The following is an 18276-nucleotide window of genomic DNA, read 5'->3' as shown; positions in this document are numbered from 1 at the left end:
CACTTGCTTTTTATTGCTCATACTCTCTTACTAAATCGTCAGATTCACTGTTTGCTTTATTTCTTAGGCTTGTTAGTGCTGTTGTCAGCTATATTTAGATGCATCCGGTCTCACTTGTTTAATGGAATGAGGATGTTTATATCAGTTTTAGTGGTCGACCAATATGGGTTTTAAAGGCCAGGACTGATATCTACAGCACAGGTCGATATAAGGTCCTAATGTGATATAATGCATATATTAAATTGTTGAAACCAAATCAAAGTTTACTCAAAAACTACTCTAAAAATTAGTCAGGGGAGCCAAGTATGCAAGCAGATTATTGTTCACTGATCTTAATATTGTCAGATGTCATCCTAAGCAACAGTTTATCTTCATTGTTAGTCAGCTATGGTTGTAGGCTCCATTGGTAGCAGCACAGTTCAACTGTTTGTCATTTCATGAAATCGTAGCTCCAAGGAACATAAGCAAACTTAGTGTTGTGTGGTCGGAAATATGGCTCTTAACCTTTGTTTAACCTGTGGTTAGTGTCTTGACATGTAAAATAGGCAGGTGATTTTGGAGATTTTGATTTTGGTTGCTTGTTCAGGTGTATTTGATTAGGGTTGTAGAAAAACTCTCTAGGAGAGTGAACCTCAAGGACCAGGGTTGAGAACCCCTGACATGCACAGTTTAAGTTTATATTGCATTATTCGGAATGCAACATCTTTCATTTATTATTGCTATACAAAGGTAATTTTACATTCGAGAAGAGAACCTGGTTTAAATGGCTGGTTCAAGTGTTTTTTTAGAAAACGGTTGTGGCTAGCTAGTTGATTTCACCAATGATGCTTTCATACATCATTTAATTTACACACCTCTTTAAACAAACAGAAATACAGAGCCGAGTGTTTACATTTTTCAGGGAAATTAACCTGTGAATGGCTCACTATTTATCACCTTTTAATAGGGGTGTTATTAAGAGGGTCTCTAACTTTATTCATTTTAAGTTATAATTTTAATTTGTGTAATCATTTTAGTTACAAAACAGTAAAATATTACTGTATCCTCCACAGTTATTGTTTTTTCTTGACTCCTCCAGTCTCGCACATTCTCTTCCTCCCTCTGGTAAATGGGATGGGTGGAGGGAGTGTGAGCTCACCTGCCGATCAAGATGTGTTAAATAGAGCATATGTAATCATGTCTGTCTCTCAACTGAGTCATGCATTTGTCATAGAGGATTGACTTAAGGTCTTATTATAGTAGGTCCAGACCTTTTTTATGGACAGATTTCTCATTTTTCAATATGATGTCTACACTTTCCTTGGCGCTTAACAAATGTTAAAGTTGGTTTGTCATTTATTAAACTTTTAAGGGTTCTCGACAGTTTTAAAATGAAGATTCCGATTTTTCCTTATGCAATATTTATGTAATTTGTTCTTTCTCTGTTTTGGCAGTGGGACTCGATGAAAGATGACAGAGGAGGTGATTGTTATAGCTAAGTGGGACTACACAGCTCAGCAAGACCAGGAACTGGACATCCGGAAGAACGAGCGCCTGTGGTTGCTGGATGATTCCAAGACCTGGTGGAGAGTCCGCAACGCATCCAACCGCACCGGCTACGTTCCCTCTAATTATGTTGAGCGCAAAAACAGTCTGAAGAAAACCTCACTAGTGAAGAACCTGAAAGACACTCTCGGTAAGAAGTCTCACAGCTCAGTGAAGCATTCCACCAATTCACAGTCCTACCAAACTAGAAAAGTCCTTTTAAGGCAAGTCAGTTTATTTAGCAGGCTTCTTGGCAGCATCATCAAGAAGCTAGCTTTATATGTAGGCAAATGAAATATATCTACTGGGGAGAAAAACTAAATCTGCTAAGTGCCCATAACATGCCAAATCATCAAAAACCAGCAATGATTGGAATGCTTGCTCCCCTTTTTGTTCAGTTTTGAGTTTGACAACAGGCCTTTTTATGATCTAAGCCTTTGGAAAGTAGACCAGTCAGGTTTAAGGTTAAGAATATTTGGGTCATTCGATAAATTGTGCTGTTTTGATCTAAATGTCATGCTGAAGAGTCTGTGCAGGTCTAGACCTCGTAGTCCTTCAGTAGGAGATGACGTGTATGAAATGCCCTCGCAGTTGCCATGCCCTACTTCCCCCATACGCCTCCGGAGCTTCATGCCTTTAACACTCAATCTGTCATCTCAAGGCACTAAGGAAGACTCTTGGGATTATCGTTGTTTTTTGTTTTTGTTTTTTTTTTACGAGTTGTGTACAAGCCAATAGCACAAAACAAACACTGGGATCCTTTGATTGCATGTGTTATGCTTCATAGAAAATGATTGAATTTATCGTTGAGGACTTGGATCTCACCTTGAGGGACCCTCCTTCATTCATTCCAATAAAACATCTCGATGTTACAGTATCTAAAAACAACAACAAAAGCAGGCGAAGCAGGCAAAGCATCTGAACACTTAAGTTTTTGAGGGCATTTTTTTGTTCGGACAGGATTTGGACACTGTTTAAAATTTTATCTTGTGTTCAAGATTAGTGTAGCTCTAGGGGCTGATACTGGAAGTCAGGCGCCCCCTGCTGTGCATTAGAAAATCTACCAGTAATCTTTTCTAAACTGTTTAGCCCTAAAAATAAACATTGATATGTTGTACGTTTTTTTTGGAAAGATGTTTTTTTTATATTTACAGTGACCTCTTGCTAAACAGTTATGTGTCCTTAAAAGAGTGCAGAATCACATTTGCCGTAGCTGGCAAAAAATTTCCACAAGTGCAAGGTATCAGTCAAGTTCTCCCATGGGCCGTCTCGGGACCTACATATGGGTAAGACACTACAGGTGTGAGGATTAATGGATTTCTAGCTCCAGTGCATCCCAATTTCTGCCCTTCTCATGAAATGTGTGAGTTCTAGGCCAGAGCGTTTCCATTTCCATGTGCTGCAGACAGAGTAAAATAATCCATGGGTACTGGCTGAGAATGTAACCTGAAAAGTTTGGAAAGAGAATATGGAAAATTTAAAATGCTCTTGCATTGTCAGACCAGAATAATATTATAGTTTATCTAAGATGCTAACCACATCACACTGACCAATGTATTTATGTATTTTTAAATCTGTTCAAATCATTAGCATCCCTAGATGAGAGCATGCTTATCCCTGTCTATTTGTTTGTTTGTCCCATATGTGATTACCATGAGTTAATGAGCTCTAAATAACATTTTGTTATTTTGTTAATGAGCTCTGAACAACAGGAAGCAGTGAATCGATAATGCCTTCTCGGCTGCGGGGGGTAGAGATGTGGAGAGGTTTAATAGCTACTGAAGTTGCTAAATGCAGAGCATTTTCTACATGCAGGTCCCTGAGACAGCCAATGAAATTAGAGTAGATGTTCATTCAGCTTTCATGAAAATGGTGTTACATTTTTACCCGCTTCCTTTCCATTGTGTTCCATTGTGTATAAGTGAATGTGTGTGAATTCCAAGCAGTTTAAGTGGAGCATTGTTAGAGCAGGTTAGACAAGTGTTGAAATGAGACTCCTTATTTAAATTTTATCTGTCCATCTACATGAAAGCCTTCAGATTTTGGGATAATAAACAGTAGGAATGAATCAGCGTTGTGTGTGCGTTGATTTTTAATTTGTGAAATCACTTGGAGTTCTAGTTTTTCCCTAATAATCTGTGGAACAAAGATAAGAGGCCCTTTACTTGTATACCAAGAGGAAGGTCATGAATATGCGTCAGTGACCTTCTAAGCTAATTCTGTATTGGGAATTAATTCCCACTGAGAGGCCACAGGGGACCTCTGATTGGTGGTTGTCACGGATACCTGCACTCAAACCCTCCCTCCATCCTGCTGAACTCAAAACCTGTCACTCTTTGAAGATCAGAGGATCTCGCTAAAGAACTGTGAGCATACACACACACACTTACACACTTCTTCTTGGCACCTCTGAGCTCCAGTACTTACACACAATTACTTTTTTTTTCACTTGCATTTCACACAAGTTGTTCTGTGAATTGGCATTTCCTTATAAGCCATTCCATCGAGAAAACAAAAAAAGTGCAAAGAATGTGGTTCTGTGGTGCTAGTAGCTGCTTATTTGGGTAACCCTCGCTGAGAAGGTCTATCCTTTAAAAGCAGTTACTATGCTTACAAATGGCTGTCAATAAAGATGGATGCCTTTGAATGAGGTACCTATGGTGTAGGTAGAATAGCATGCATTTCTTGTAGGTCTACTGTTTTTCCAAGTGGAAGATATTTTAAAACATAATTTTAGTTAGTTAAAATGTCTCTCATTATTGTCTTTTGCTTTATCTTCTGTGGAGTCCACAAAGGGTGCAAAGTGGCTTCAAAAATAAATAGCTTTATGACAAATGGGACACCCTGTGGTTTTGTGCATTTCAAATGTTAAAGTTCAGCATTTGAGCAACCAACTGTGTTTACATTAAAACCACATTAAAAAGGCCATTTTGACCAGAAATACATTTGATCGTTTGCACACGCTTTATGACAGTTTGGTCGCTTTTCACAGTTTGCAGTTTGTGATTTGTTCAAAAGTAAAAAAAAAAAAAATCCTGATCCTGATTGATTTTCTTCTGTACTACTTTTTACTTTTTTTTTTTATTTCAGCTTGTTCCTTTGATTGATACTGGTGGGGGTTCTGTTACCTTCTAAAATATAAGAACCTCAAAATGTGGACCATGAGGTGTAGGATAGAAACAGTGTTTATGTCTGAAAACTTTCTGAATGTATTTCTCTAATAGAGGCAGGGCTCAGTGAAAGACAAATGGAGCCTGCAGCTTTGCTGTGGTTTAAGTTCCAAGCTAATCATATAGATGGGGAGTTAATTGAATGAAGGAATATTTGGGTATTATAGTGGTATAGAGCTTAATGGACAGCATAATGGTTGGAGAGCGCCATTATTGCAGCTTTGATAGTTGGATGATTTTGCCTGTTAACAAGTCAGTTTTATATCTGACATAAGAAGACGTAGGTAATCTATAAGTGTAAAGGTTAAGGACAAAGAAGTAATTGCTTTCTGGAAATGCGACTTAATGAACGGTAATATTGCCAGCTTGTAAATGAAGGTTTGGGGGGGGAAAGAAAACTTATGGGTTAGCAGTTATGTGAGTGCCTTTGTTAAATTGTATATGAATGAGTGTCTGGCGGCATTAAAATTAATGTGTCGGAACGGCCATGAGGGAGTTTCCGTTATTGTATTGCTTGTAGTAGTTTGGTGTGCCAATGTTTGGTCACTTGAGATGGTCCAGGGCAGCTCTTCAAATCTCCTCTGCTCAAGTCTACAGCTTCATCCCTCTCTGGGACCTCTGAAAAGAGGCTTTGCATTGTGTCATCTCAAAGACTTCTTGTACGTGGTTTTCATAGATTTTTCTATCTTCATTCTCCTTTTTTAAGCCTTCTCAGGCGTTCCTCTCACGTATTTGTCACTGATGGTGGGACGTGCTTCTATTTCTAGATTTCCCAGAAGGTCTTTGTTCTGTTTGTGTTGCAGTGTTCATTCCCTGTCAGCCCGAGTCTCAGAAGTACACACCACTCTCAGCCAACACAGTCTTAAAGTTCCAGCATAGGGAAAAGTTTCTGATCCCTTTGAACTAGAAAATTGACTCTTAACTGTTCTTGTTTGCAGTCCAGGTCACTCCCACATGAGTTTTGAGTGTTGATACGACTCCAGATGGCAATCAATGTGTAGAGCACTAATGCTAACATTATATATAATCACCTTTGTTTCCTTAATATCACAATTGATCATTGGAGTCACTCGTGAGTACTACTTCAGGTACACAAGCCATTCCCGACTGCAAAGGGTTGATATCTTAGTCTGAAGTCAGGAATGTTGCAGATAAATTTGCACCTCAGAAAGTCTTTGGTAGAGGTTTTTCCAGCTTAATGTGCACTGTGGTGTGAGACTGACGGTCCCTAGGGGAAGTACCTGTTAAGTGTACTTCAGTGGTCAAGCACACAGGGGGTTGAAGACCGATGGAAATTGGCTTTCTTTTTTGTGTTCACACCTATCTATTAGAGCCTAAGAATGCTGCTTGCGTGCACGAGATGCTTGTGTGTGTAAGCACGCATGGATGCATGTGAGTACGCTTTGCAGATCATTTGGTAGACCCCTAGAGAAATGTAACAGTCATCAAATTTCCACAGCTCTGTTATTCTGTGCATCATTACTTTTGAAATGGACTTCTCTTTCTCCTGTCAGCTCACGTCAGATTGAGTTTCTTTTGAAACCTTTTCCTTGCACCTTTTTCTCAGTCATATCACTGGCAGCCATGTCACCCTGCAGGCCAAGACTGGTTACCCACTGAAGTTAAGCAGGTTAAAGCCAGGTCAGTACCTGGATGGGAGACCTCCTTGGAAAAGTAGGTTACTGCTGGAAGAGGTGTTAGAGAGGCTAGCAGGGGGTGCTCACCCTGTGCTCTGTGTGGGTCCTAACGTTCCAGTATAGTGATGGGGACCCTATACTGTAAAAAAAAAAATAAAAAAGCTCCGGCCTTCAGATGAGATGTTAAACTGAGGCCCTGACTCTCTGTGGTCATTAAAAATCCTAGAATGTCTTTTGAGAAGAGTAGAGGTGTGACCTCAGCATCCTGGCCAAATTTGCTTGTCGGCCTCTGACCATCATGGCTTCCTAACAATCCCCATATCTGCTGATTGGCTTCATCACCCTGTCTCTTCTCCACCTGTAGCTGGTGTGTTCTGGCTCACTATGGCTGCTGTTTCATCATCCAGGTGGATGCTGTACACTGGTGGTGGTTGAGGAGACACAATGTTAAGCGCTTTGAGTGCCTTGAAAAGAGCTATATAAATGTAAAGAATTATTATTATTATATCGATATGAAGCAGCTCCTGCATACTGCCCCTGTTGCCTGGGAGGCCCATTGCTTTGAATTGCTCACAGAGAGCTGGGGTTTGGAGTCTGCAAGGAGTTACCAGGCCTCAGCTCAATTTCCACAGCTCACTACGCTTTCTGTGTACTCTGTTTGCAGTGACAGCATACCGAGCGTGCATATGCACACATAAAGTGTCTGATTGTGTGCTGTATGTGGCCACATGGGATCAGTAGAGCAGGCAGGAACATTGGCAGTGGCAGATCTCCTCTGTTACCTGAGAACAAGTGAGAGGGCTTATTTTTGGCTGCCTGTCAAGGCACTGAAATGCAAACTGGGGTCCTACTCAGGATACGACGGGTAACCTGTCTATTTCACTGTCATATAGACAATGAATGTGTTTACATGTACAACGAAATACTGGTAACTGCCAAAAAATCAGCTCATTGTAAAAACAAGATATTGAAATGTTTTTTGGTTTTTTTTCTGGTATTGTCATTAAAACATGCAGAAAATGTGCACGCATTTGAATAAACCCCCAGAATGGTGACAGAGGTGTTTACATGTAGAGCAAAATTGGAGTTATGGACAGTGGCATATGTGGTCAAGCTTTAAATCTCCGGTTGCTATTGTAGCAATTTCTTTTCCATTATTCACTTCTTTGCTCTGTGGAGGTCTGGGGTAAAATGCACCCCAGAGAAGAATCAGAGGATTATTACGTCCTCATTTCAAACACACACTGCGAATGTGTGTTATGCCGTGATGATACGAATCACACTATCAAATTTCTATGTTAAACTAACTACTGTAACGTTGTGTGTAAACTGGATGTGAGCGATGAAAGGCGATAAAATCTTGTCATATACCTCAATGCATTTAGTGTTAAATGTAATTTGACCCTGGACCAAAAAAGCACAAAAATTTGTACATTTACTTCTGTAAACATAGGCTATCATTTTCACCCTTAGAGTCAAAATGTTTAAATGGTTGTTATATTGGATTCTGCTGTCTTTTGTTGCGTGGTGCTGCTTGTGTCCAGACTAGAATGATTATTTTCCAATATAGCAAATTTTGTGGCAAAAACTTATGTTATCATTATCATGTTTTAGTAAAGCTCTAATTGACCTATCGGTAAGCACTGCCCACCCCCCTGTATTGTCAATGTAAAACAGCTGCATTGTGAAAACCTTGTCCAAAGATGTTTATGTATATTTTTGGACACAGAAGTGCCCTTATTGAAAATTTGACATAATGTGTATGACAACCAGAAAATATACATTTTTGTCTTAATTTAGATTGCGATTGAATGCTTAGGGACACTGAATGCTCCGTTTTCTTGGCACTGAAACCTACAGATGTCAGAGCTCATCTGCGTTCGAGGGGAGGAGCTTACCGATAGGTCAATTATATGAACATGAGCTTAATTTATACAGGGTCAGAAGAGAGTCGGAAAACCAGGTTTTGACAGTCAAAAATAATTTTCTTACTAGCGGGGTATGTATGTGTTTTATTGAAATGGAAATTAATGCACTTAAACTATTGTCTGTTTTTTAGGTTACTTGTTCCTTTGTTAGATAACCGGATCAGAGTAATCCCACCTCTCTTTAAAGCTGAATTTGAAAGTCTTCAATCCTTAATCTCTCTATTCTTCCATGGTTCCCAGTGCACCCGTAGGACTCAAGTGTTTACTTTTTTGCTCTCTAACACAGTCTGCTCTGTCACATCACTAGTCTTGAGAAGATCAGCTTCTATTTGCCCTCTGCAAAATGACTAAATGTAAATGTAAATAAGTGACAGCAATTTTCTATAGTAGGAGAAAATGTAATGCTATAAGACATCAGTGAACTTAAGGGTACTTTGCAGTCAGTTTTCATTTAAAGAGTAGGAATGGGAATCATTGGGAATTTAAAGCAGAAGCATGCCATTTTTGTGCTACTTACATCACCAAATCTGTTCTCTTTGGCATTAAAGCAAAAAATGTTTTGACCGATTCGTTAATTATTTTAAATGTTTAAATGTAAATAAATGTTGTTGCATGTGCAATCAGTGAGTATATTGGAAAGGTATGTTATCTATTTCTTTAGATAAAGTATTAAAAATATTACCAAATAGCTTATGATTTTAGATTTTGTGTAAGTATAGTGCCATTGTTATGCCTATGCATTTGGCAGAAGAACGCAGATGTTCAAGAACAAATGAACAAATTAAGTGTACTAGAAAAATTATTCTCACGGTTACCAACTCCCAGAAATCCATGAAACCTGGTGTAACTTTAATTCATGCAACTCTAAGCACCGTAAAGGCTCTTCCTCTGAAACATTAGACTAATTGATTTAATGATCCATTAGTTTAATGGTTTGTCAAGACGGCTTTCTTCTAGATTTCTACTTCCTTACTGTTTTGCGTCTCTCTATTCCACTTAGGCCTTGGAAAAACGAAAAGGAAGACTAGTGCTCGTGATCCATCTCCCACACCCAGCACAGAGGCAGAGTACCCATCCAATGGCAGCGCAGGAGGAGGTGGAGTGGGCGGGGCCGAGCGGATCTATGACCTGAACATTCTCGCTCTGGTGAAGTTTTCTTACGGAGCTGAGCGTGACGATGAACTCAACCTCATAAAAGGGGAGAGGGTGGTCGTGATGGAAAAGTGCAGTGACGGCTGGTGGAGGGGTAGCCATGACGGCCGTGTAGGATGGTTCCCATCCAACTATGTCCAAGAGGAGATGGGATATGCAGACCACGATAGCGTTTTTGGGGACTCGTTGGGGGGCTTCCGGTCCTTGAAAGTGGGGCAAGGCGCAGCGATGGCCAACGGTCGCCCTGGAGGCTCTGGGACCTCCATTCTGCATGTGGTCCAGACTCTGTACCCCTTCAGCTCTGTCACAGAGGAGGAACTGAACTTTGAGAAGGGGGAGACGATGGAAGTTTTGGAAAAGCCAGAAAATGACCCAGAGTGGTGGAGGTGTAAAAACAGTCGTGGCATGGTCGGTCTTGTGCCCAAGAACTATGTGGTAGTACTCAGTGATGGGCCAGCAGCGAAGGGTTTAGGGTCAAGTCACGGCTCCCCTCACATCAGTCACACAGTTCCTTCACGTACAGGCAAATTTGCTGGAAAGGATTGGTACTATGGTAATGTGACACGGCACCAAGCTGAGTGTGCACTTAATGAGAGAGGAGTGGAAGGGGACTTTCTCATACGGGACAGTGAGTCATCGGTAAGTTGGACTGACTTTGCTCACATCTGCATGCCAAACTACTTATTGCAGCAACCTGCCCACATAGTTATGCAGCCTTATTGAGTTATATAATGTAGTGAAACCCAAAGTGGGAAGAAACTGCACTAGCCAGCTGAACTGCACAGTGTGAACCAATTATTTGTGCAACCCACTGGATGGTGGATCAGTTTACATGCACAACCCACTGAGTGTACTGTGTGACAGAGACCAATTTGGACAGTGTTGAATAAACCATGAAACTTGCTAAACTTATTTGAATTGCAATGAGAATATGACTTACTATAGTGCTGTTTAAAAGTGGCTGGTATGACCAAAATACATAGATAATGTTTTATCATGTATTACATACACTATATTGCCAAAGGTGCACCGCCTTCTAATGAACAGGTTTGACTTCTTTAGTAATTTCAATGAGTGCAAATCTTACTGTTTAAACAAATAATGATATTCTAGGGAATTTTTTGCTTCTATCTTTACAGCAACAGTTTGAACAGGTGGCTTTTTTACTTTAAAATGGCAATGCCTCTGTGACAAAGAAATGATTGGTTGAGTCAGTGTGGAAGAACTTGACTGGTCTGCAGAAAGCCAACTTCTAATCCCAGCTGAACTCCTCTGGTGTGACTTTAAATGCAGACCTTGAGCCAAAAACTCAAACCTGTTCATTAGAAGGGGGTGTCCTAATATTTTGGCAATATAGTATATATATGGGATCAAAAATATATGTTTGCTGTGTATTACTGGCTGTTCATATTACATATTAAATATATTAATAATTATATTAATGTGGTGAAATACTCTAAGGTACTTTATTTCAGTAACATTTTAATTAAAATGAACAAATACAAATTTCAATTTCAGTTATAATTAACCAGACAGTAAACTCTTTTACTCCATAAAGTAAACTGCTTCTCTGCAACACAGGGAATATTTGACACATTTTTCTGAATAGGGTGAGATTTTTTTCAATCATGGTAAAGTAGAATCTCTACCGGTTTCTACCATCACGCAATATGGCTTTACAGTTAAAATAAGATAAATATGCTACATGAAAAAGCTTGCAGAACCCTATGAAGGATCATAACAGTAAATCTTAGAAGAATACACCTGGAAATAGCGACGCACTTTAGTTCAATTCAGAAATCTTGGATAAGGTTTTACTGCCCCAAAAGCTATATCCCCTCTTGGTTGACGGGCGACTTGGTGTCAGGCTTCATTTCCTTTGAATCAACGCTGCCATCTTGTGTATGAGATATGGAACAGCAGCAGCAGTAACAACGTCCCATTCATTCATCTGTGTCTGTTTTTTTTTCTCAGCCCAGCGATTTCTCAATTTCTCTGAAGGCTGTGGGAAAGAACAAGCACTTCAAGGTGCAGCTGCAGGACGGAGTATACTGCATTGGTCAGCGGCGTTTTAGCAGTATGGATGAGCTTGTAGAGCACTACAAGAAAGCGCCCATCTTCACCAGTGAGCAAGGAGACAAACTATATCTGGTTAAGCCCCTAGCCTGAATTTGTCACGGACGTTACCTCTCCCCCTGTGCACCTCTGTTCCCTTCTTTTCTTCTTTTTTCTCTTGCTCCTTTCAGAAGCAACTTCAAGAACTATTTGACATTTCAAAGCCCAACATTGCCTCCACTCCGGTAGGGAGCAGTAGCAACTTATTCTTTTAAACAAAGATGTCCGTCCTTGATGTACATGCCCTGTTTTTTTTATGATTTAGAGTCACTTTGGCGGTTTTGGTAAAGAAAAACAGAATGGCATTTCACTGAGTAACATCTACAGAACTCTCTCCCAGCCTTTGGACAGCTGTTCTTCTGCTCTTCCTGTCTCTGGTTAATCCACAACCTCAACCCGCATTACATCGGTTTACATTTCTCTGCTCAAAAGAATTACAGTGTGTAAATTTGTACTGAATTAGCAGAGGAGAACAGACTCATGTGCATGTCCTTAACCTTGATCCTTCAAAGCAGGTGAGCATATGAAGAGCGTGATTTGGGGTTTCTCCATTCATCGAGCTCATCCAAAGGCCATGCAACTTCTCGACGCATGTTCACGCTGCAGCTGCCTATCGCATTACACTGTGTGAATCTGAATCCAAACTGATAATTGAGATGACAGTCAGATTTCACCCTGAAAAAAGCGGTGCTGTCCCATCCTCTGAGCCTTTACAAACACTGTTTTTGCATCTGCAGTCCCATCGTGCATACATGAAGACAGTGTTTGGACTTCTCTGCTCCTATAAATGTGGACATACACAGCTTTCCAGGTATATCTCTTGGATCCGAGTCACTTCAGGGTTTCTTCAGAATCAGGGTACTTCATAAAGGGAGATTAATGCCGCAGTTATGACCGGCGTTAAATGAGATGGGGAGAAAGAGAAAGAGATTGTAGCTATTAAGAGTAGTTTCTGTAGACAAGGAGAAAGTTTGAATGTGTGTCCTTTCAACCAAATGTGCCACCCACTTCCAGTTCTGCTACTATTGATGTCTTATTGCACCTCACCAACACGTCTTCTCTGCTCTCAGTAACACATAGTTGATTGTGAACACTAATTCAAGAGTAATAAAACAATGATTTTATTTCTTTACTTTTGTTAATTACTCAAAGTCTGTTTACCAATAAGCGTGTTGGTCAAGGGGTTTTCAGATTTTTTTTTTTAATCTATTTGTCTGAATGTTATTGAGCAATGTTATTTAATTCCTCTTTCCACTGTATGTACATATATAAATATATATTAAAAAAAAAAGATATGGTGCATATATGAATCGTTTAGATCCAGCATTATGGTACTGTATTGAGGACAGTGTGGTGAGAATTGAAATACTTTTGTTCAATAAAAGTTTTGCAAAATAACTTAAAATGACCTTTGGAGTTGTTGCCTGTGCTTTGTTTTTTCAGTGGTCAGCACTATTGCTGCACTATAAAGAACGTATCAGTTCATCTGTGACATTTTAATAAAACTAGTCATATTTTTATTTATTTATTTTTACAAAAAGTGCTTGCCATGTGTGCAGTTCACCAGAGGATGTCACTCTCAGACAGCTCTAGAACAGAAAATAACCTTTCCAGGCTTTTTATATCATAAACCCGTTGTGTTCCCATTTTATCTTTGACAACAATGTTAGGCGCCAACTTTTTATCTAAGCATAGCAACATGTATTATTATATTACCTCACTGTGCTAAGTACATCGACTTTAGCATGTATTCACTTTTTATGTCAGAAATGTAGAGATGGTTTCTAGCGACCAACAGCGTGTGGTTCAGTGATGTTTGTTGCAGGCCTAGCTGATTATGATAGTGGACCATTTTTACCTTTAACTGTTCGTAGTATACGGTCTTTTATTTATTTTTGAAGCGTGTCCGTCTCCTCAGCGTCGAAAGTCATTTGGCGCCAACTGTGGAAATAACGACGAGGTACTGCTTTAAACGTCAATGCTGTAAATAGAATGCTCCTAAATGGTTTACTTCTTAATTTTCTTTGAAAACGAAACAACTCCTACGTGTTTTAGTTCGTCAATACAAATATTAACAGATTCGACGTGCCCCGGGGTTCAGAGACGTAGATACACCCTGGCTTTTAAATGCGCATATTATTATGATTGTGTTACTTTAATGATAATACAAGGATGAAAAAACATTCTGAAAAAAAAATACATTTCATTAAATATACAAAAAAAACCAAAAACATTTTAAAGCATGTTTTTAATTACACGTGATAAGACCCAAGGGCATGTCATCCTTCAGTGTAGCTATGCATTTTTATTTATTTATTATTTATGTCTAAACTTTTCATTTTATACTAGGTTTCATGTTGGACCTACTGTACAAACCTTTGTCCACACCTTTCTAAAAAAAATTGTATTATTTGCACAAAAGACTTTTGTTGTTTTCTTTTCTTTTTAAATTTGTTGGTATTCAACCTTGGATTCTTTTTCAGAGTATAAAAACTATCTGCAATCCTCGTTCACGTGCACTGCTTGTATAGATGTGCGATTGGCAGAGCGCTTTCTCAGACAGGGATGATCATTGTGCTGATAAATGCAATGAGCATGTGAAGAAAGTTCAGTCTTTTTCTCTCCGTCTGCTGGCTGCATATGGTTTTCACTGCAACTCCTGAAATCTGTCATGTCAATAAAATCTTGTATAAACATGAATGACATTGCGACCGGTAAATGTACCACAGAGCTGTTTTTCTTTTACTTCTGCGTGTCCCTGGCTGTTTCTTCTATCGGCGTAATCACAAACGGTCCCTCACCGCTGAAGTAACACGGATATGTTGAGTCTGGTTTAGAAGAAGAATGATGAGTGATGGCATCTTTTCTGGCAAAAAAGCAAAGCACTCTTCATGTTATTTTGCTGGTCAGTAGCACTTAGTTGAAAAGGACACAAGCTCAGTGTTTGGAGTTTAGACTCACTCTTACAAGCTTTTCTCTGCTTCCAACTTCTAGGTAAGTTTCTTCTCATCTGGCAACACAATTTACATTTTTATTTAGCAAGATTGGTTAAAATTACAGTAAATAAGTTTATTGGCATTTCTATTTCTAATAAATGCTATAGTCTTTAAATCAGGAGTTTTTTCGTGGTTTCCGCTGAAGGTCCCTCAACATCTCAAACTGATTCAACCAGCCCTTAATCATTTTCAAATAGTTTACAGTTCAGTCTTTGTTTATTTGCCTTTTCTACACTTGAGAGTCTCTTAAGCTAAAGGTGAGTCTCCTTTTGTTTTTGTCCACAGGGTTTTTTTGATTAGGTGCACTTTGCTTTCTTCTTTCAAAAAAGCAACATAGCTTTCACGTGTCAAAAGAACAATGGACTAAAACTTAGAAAAAGTAACTGAAAAGTCAAAAACTGTATTTTAGAACTGCAAAAGATTCATTTATTTAACTAATAGGAGCTTATTCGTTTTGCTGTGATGCTATAAATATAAATGAACTGAATATATTTTTTGCAATAATTCTGTCCCATGAACTGTTCAGCACACAGGGGGAAGTGATGTCTCGTATTTGTCTGCTAGCACTTCTCTGCACCTTCCTGCTGATTTGTTTTTGTGAAGCGGGTAAGATCTCAGTTCTCCCATCTGTTGATGTGATTATCTGTTCTTAAGTATTTATTTCATTGCTGCTTATTTAGCCTGTGTGTTGGTCTGTTCCAGCTTCCGGCAAGATCCATTAACACCGCCGGACTAAACAGTCCAAACATTTGGCCAGCAAGTCTGGCTCGGGAACATTATAGTCGCTAATTACACAGGGTTTTTGCCAATAAAAAACTTTAGAAACTAACTGTGGAGACTATTAAATGTTATGTAAGAGTGCAGTATCAGTCATAACAGCACATTTTTCACTGCTTTAAAAAAATATTCTCTGTCCCACTGTAACTGAGATGAAAAATAGGAAGATATCAGATTTATCTGTCAGATAAATTATATTCCTGTATGCCAGGGGTCTTAAATATTTGAGATTCTTTCACTGATAAGAAATGATCTGTGTTTTGAGATCTACTGTAAAAAGAAATATATATATATATATATATATATATATATATATATATATATATATATATATATATATATATATATATATATATATTTGAGCTAAATATTTAAGGGTCTATTTTAAGTGTCTTCATTTATGGCCTAAATAAATGAATAATTCTATACAAGAAATAAATGGTTTATTTCACTTTGTGTTTAAATCAGCATGGTTTTTGTTTGTTTTGGATTTAAAAATTTTTTTTTTTTTTTAAGATGGACCTTATTAGTCTAGACTAAATAGCTGTGACTGAGACATTTTGAGAAGTAAACAAGATAAAGAAATAATGTTATTCCCTGAAGTCGTTTCATGACTTTAAATCGTGAAAACACTGCATAACCTTTCCCAGATGTTTGCCCTAATTTGTAGTTCATATGAGTTGATTCTAGTGGCCAAAATTCTGAGAAAATCAGGTAATGTACAGACACCAACTTTATTTTGTAGCTTCAGGCAGCTGCATCATTGATCAAACTATGTTACACTGTATATTTTGAGCAGATTTTAAAATACTTAATGCTTTCACATTTCTATGCATTTGTAACATCCTAATTGATCCTCAGTTATTGTTCCCAGTTCATGTCTGTAACCATTCACAAAGTCTGCAAGTGTTTGGTGCCTTTAGTGTTTTCGAAATCATGAGCTTCCAGTGTTTCTTTGTCTGTAAGGCGTTCCGGTTCACAAGGAGATCAGGGCGAAGAGAAGTCTCCCGTACTGGAACCTGTGGTCCTCTGATTTCTACGGCTGGGTGGATGAGTTGAGATCTCAGAGCGGATATGACACGCTGCTGGACTTGGCGAGAAACTATTGGGCTCACTTTCCCATTGCTGGTTTTCTAGGGTACGGAAGCACCCCAGGGCAAAAAGACTATCAGCCAGAGCTGGAAGTTGAAGACTTAAAATAACATGGCAATGTCTTTCCCACTGGGCTCCCTCTGTATACTGTTTTCCCCTCCATTAGCCGCCTTGGTATCTATTCCAGTACATGTCTTTTCCTTATGGAGCAACCCCCTAAAATCTCTGAATCAGTTTTACAGATTTTTTCTCTAGCTCACTCTTTTATTTTTGCACACTAGCTGTATTCGCAAATGACCCATGTGATTCATAGACGTTTATTGTGAGTACAACATTAAGCGCATTTTGTCAATGTAACTACAGCAATAAATGCATTTTGAGAAAAACGTTTGGATTTATTTGACCGGAGTTCAAGAGCTCAAGCTGTTTCATAATTGCATTATTAATTTACTGTGTGTTTAACAATAGAAGATTATGTAGCAATAAGCTTCTCTCAAACGGCTTTTCATGCAAATGAGGCCTGGTTGATGCTGCATTATATATTTTTTCAAGATAATGGTGTTTCAGTACCTACAAATTACAATAAACACGTTTGTTTAATACAATAGCCATTTTGTTTTCAGCTATAACAAAATACTGGAAGATAATACTAATATATTTAATCCCTCCAGTAATAGATTTGTCAGCACTTAAGGCAAAATGAACTAATACTTCTTTAGATGATTTGCCATTACTGCTGTGATACCAAATTGTCTCCTCACCAGCCTGTAGTCTGAAATTGTGATTTACTCCCATGCTGAGGAAAGAGCTTAGCTGTGGAGGAGTAAAATGGCATTAGTGTTACATGGTGTGTTCTGTGTTCTTGTTCTTTTATGGACTCCCATACAGCTTCATGTCTGTCTTCTTCTCGTCTGTGATTATCTGTGATGAACATCTGGTTCAGAGGGCTTTTGAGTGAGTCAGCTTTCTATCGCTTTCTCACCATTTAGTCATCAAATGCTAAATGCCATCCTTTAAATCAAATACTTACCTTAGGTTTAGAAGGATATAAGGGTTGATAAAACAACTGCTTAAAAAAAATCAGCTATGCCTACAAAAAAAAGCAAATAAAATGAAGTTGAATGAAGCAGCCCAAATGTAAGGCTTTTATTTTTAAATTCTGCTTTTTTTGCCCATTTGTGAAAGTAGAATAACCTACTTGTCATGGTGAGGTATGGGAAGAATGCTTGAAGATGGTGAATTAAATTTTACAGTTTTTAATAATTCACAGAAGGGTAAAATCATACAGGAGGGAGGGGGAATATGAAGAAGGACCAAGGAGAGGATGTGGGATGTTGACAGGGGATGGCGAAGGGCTGGCAGGAAGATAAGCAGACAAAACTGGATGAGGACAATGGTGATTGGTGGTAACAGAGTCCAGTGTGGTTCAGACAGAGGAAGGAGACAGGAGGAGCCATGATTGCTGTCCACTGTGGAGCCAACGAAGGGTCGAAGGATCCTCCAGCCACGACGCCGATGGAGACTGGCAGACCCGTGGCCGAATCCAGCACACAGATGATGGGCTGAGGGTGAGCAGCGTGGCTGACAGCGTGGCTGAGGAGACAGGAATGGATGGAAGGAATTTTTGAGTCGCCTCTGAACTTAACTCTGGAGGGCACTTACAAGGAAGGCGCTCTGGAAGCACGGCACTGGAGTATCGGGAGCCTCTTCTGGGCTGGATGGGACCAGCAGAGACACAGGGGAGCTGTATGGGACCAGTGGAAACAAAGGAGGCGGGAAAGGGGCATGATCAAACAGTTTTAGTTTGCCAGTCAATTAAATCCTTCTCTTCATCTTGCAGCCCCAGAAGTATCATCAGCTTAGCCTTGGTGTAGTGGGTGGAGCT

General features: G+C 39.2%; 1 protein-coding gene and 1 long non-coding RNA gene across 5 annotated transcripts in view; both read left to right on the top strand.

Moving 5' to 3' along the window:
* The window catches only part of nck2a (NCK adaptor protein 2a), a 46966-nt gene extending 34032 nt beyond the window's left edge, over positions 1-12934 (top strand). For all 4 annotated transcript variants that reach the window (XM_043249561.1, XM_043249562.1, XM_043249559.1 and 1 more), the window contains 3 exons: positions 1434-1675; positions 9260-10050; positions 11386-12934. In XM_043249561.1, coding sequence (XP_043105496.1) covers positions 1450-1675; positions 9260-10050; positions 11386-11580 — 1212 coding nt within the window. In that variant the 5' untranslated portion in view covers positions 1434-1449 and the 3' untranslated portion in view covers positions 11581-12934. The remainder of the gene's footprint in view (positions 1-1433; positions 1676-9259; positions 10051-11385) is intronic.
* A 1079-nt stretch (positions 12935-14013) lies between these two features.
* Positions 14014-16759, top strand: LOC122351994. The gene is made up of 3 exons (XR_006251826.1): positions 14014-14520; positions 15049-15128; positions 16266-16759. It is a non-coding gene; the product is annotated as an uncharacterized LOC122351994 (long non-coding RNA).
* The last annotated feature ends 1517 nt before the right edge of the window (positions 16760-18276 follow it).

The sequence above is a fragment of the Puntigrus tetrazona genome, chromosome 9 (assembly GCF_018831695.1).
Source record: "Puntigrus tetrazona isolate hp1 chromosome 9, ASM1883169v1, whole genome shotgun sequence".
Lineage (NCBI taxonomy): Eukaryota > Metazoa > Chordata > Actinopteri > Cypriniformes > Cyprinidae > Puntigrus > Puntigrus tetrazona.
Note: the sequence above shows the minus strand (reverse complement) of the source record. Positions and strands in the feature narration are given on the sequence as shown.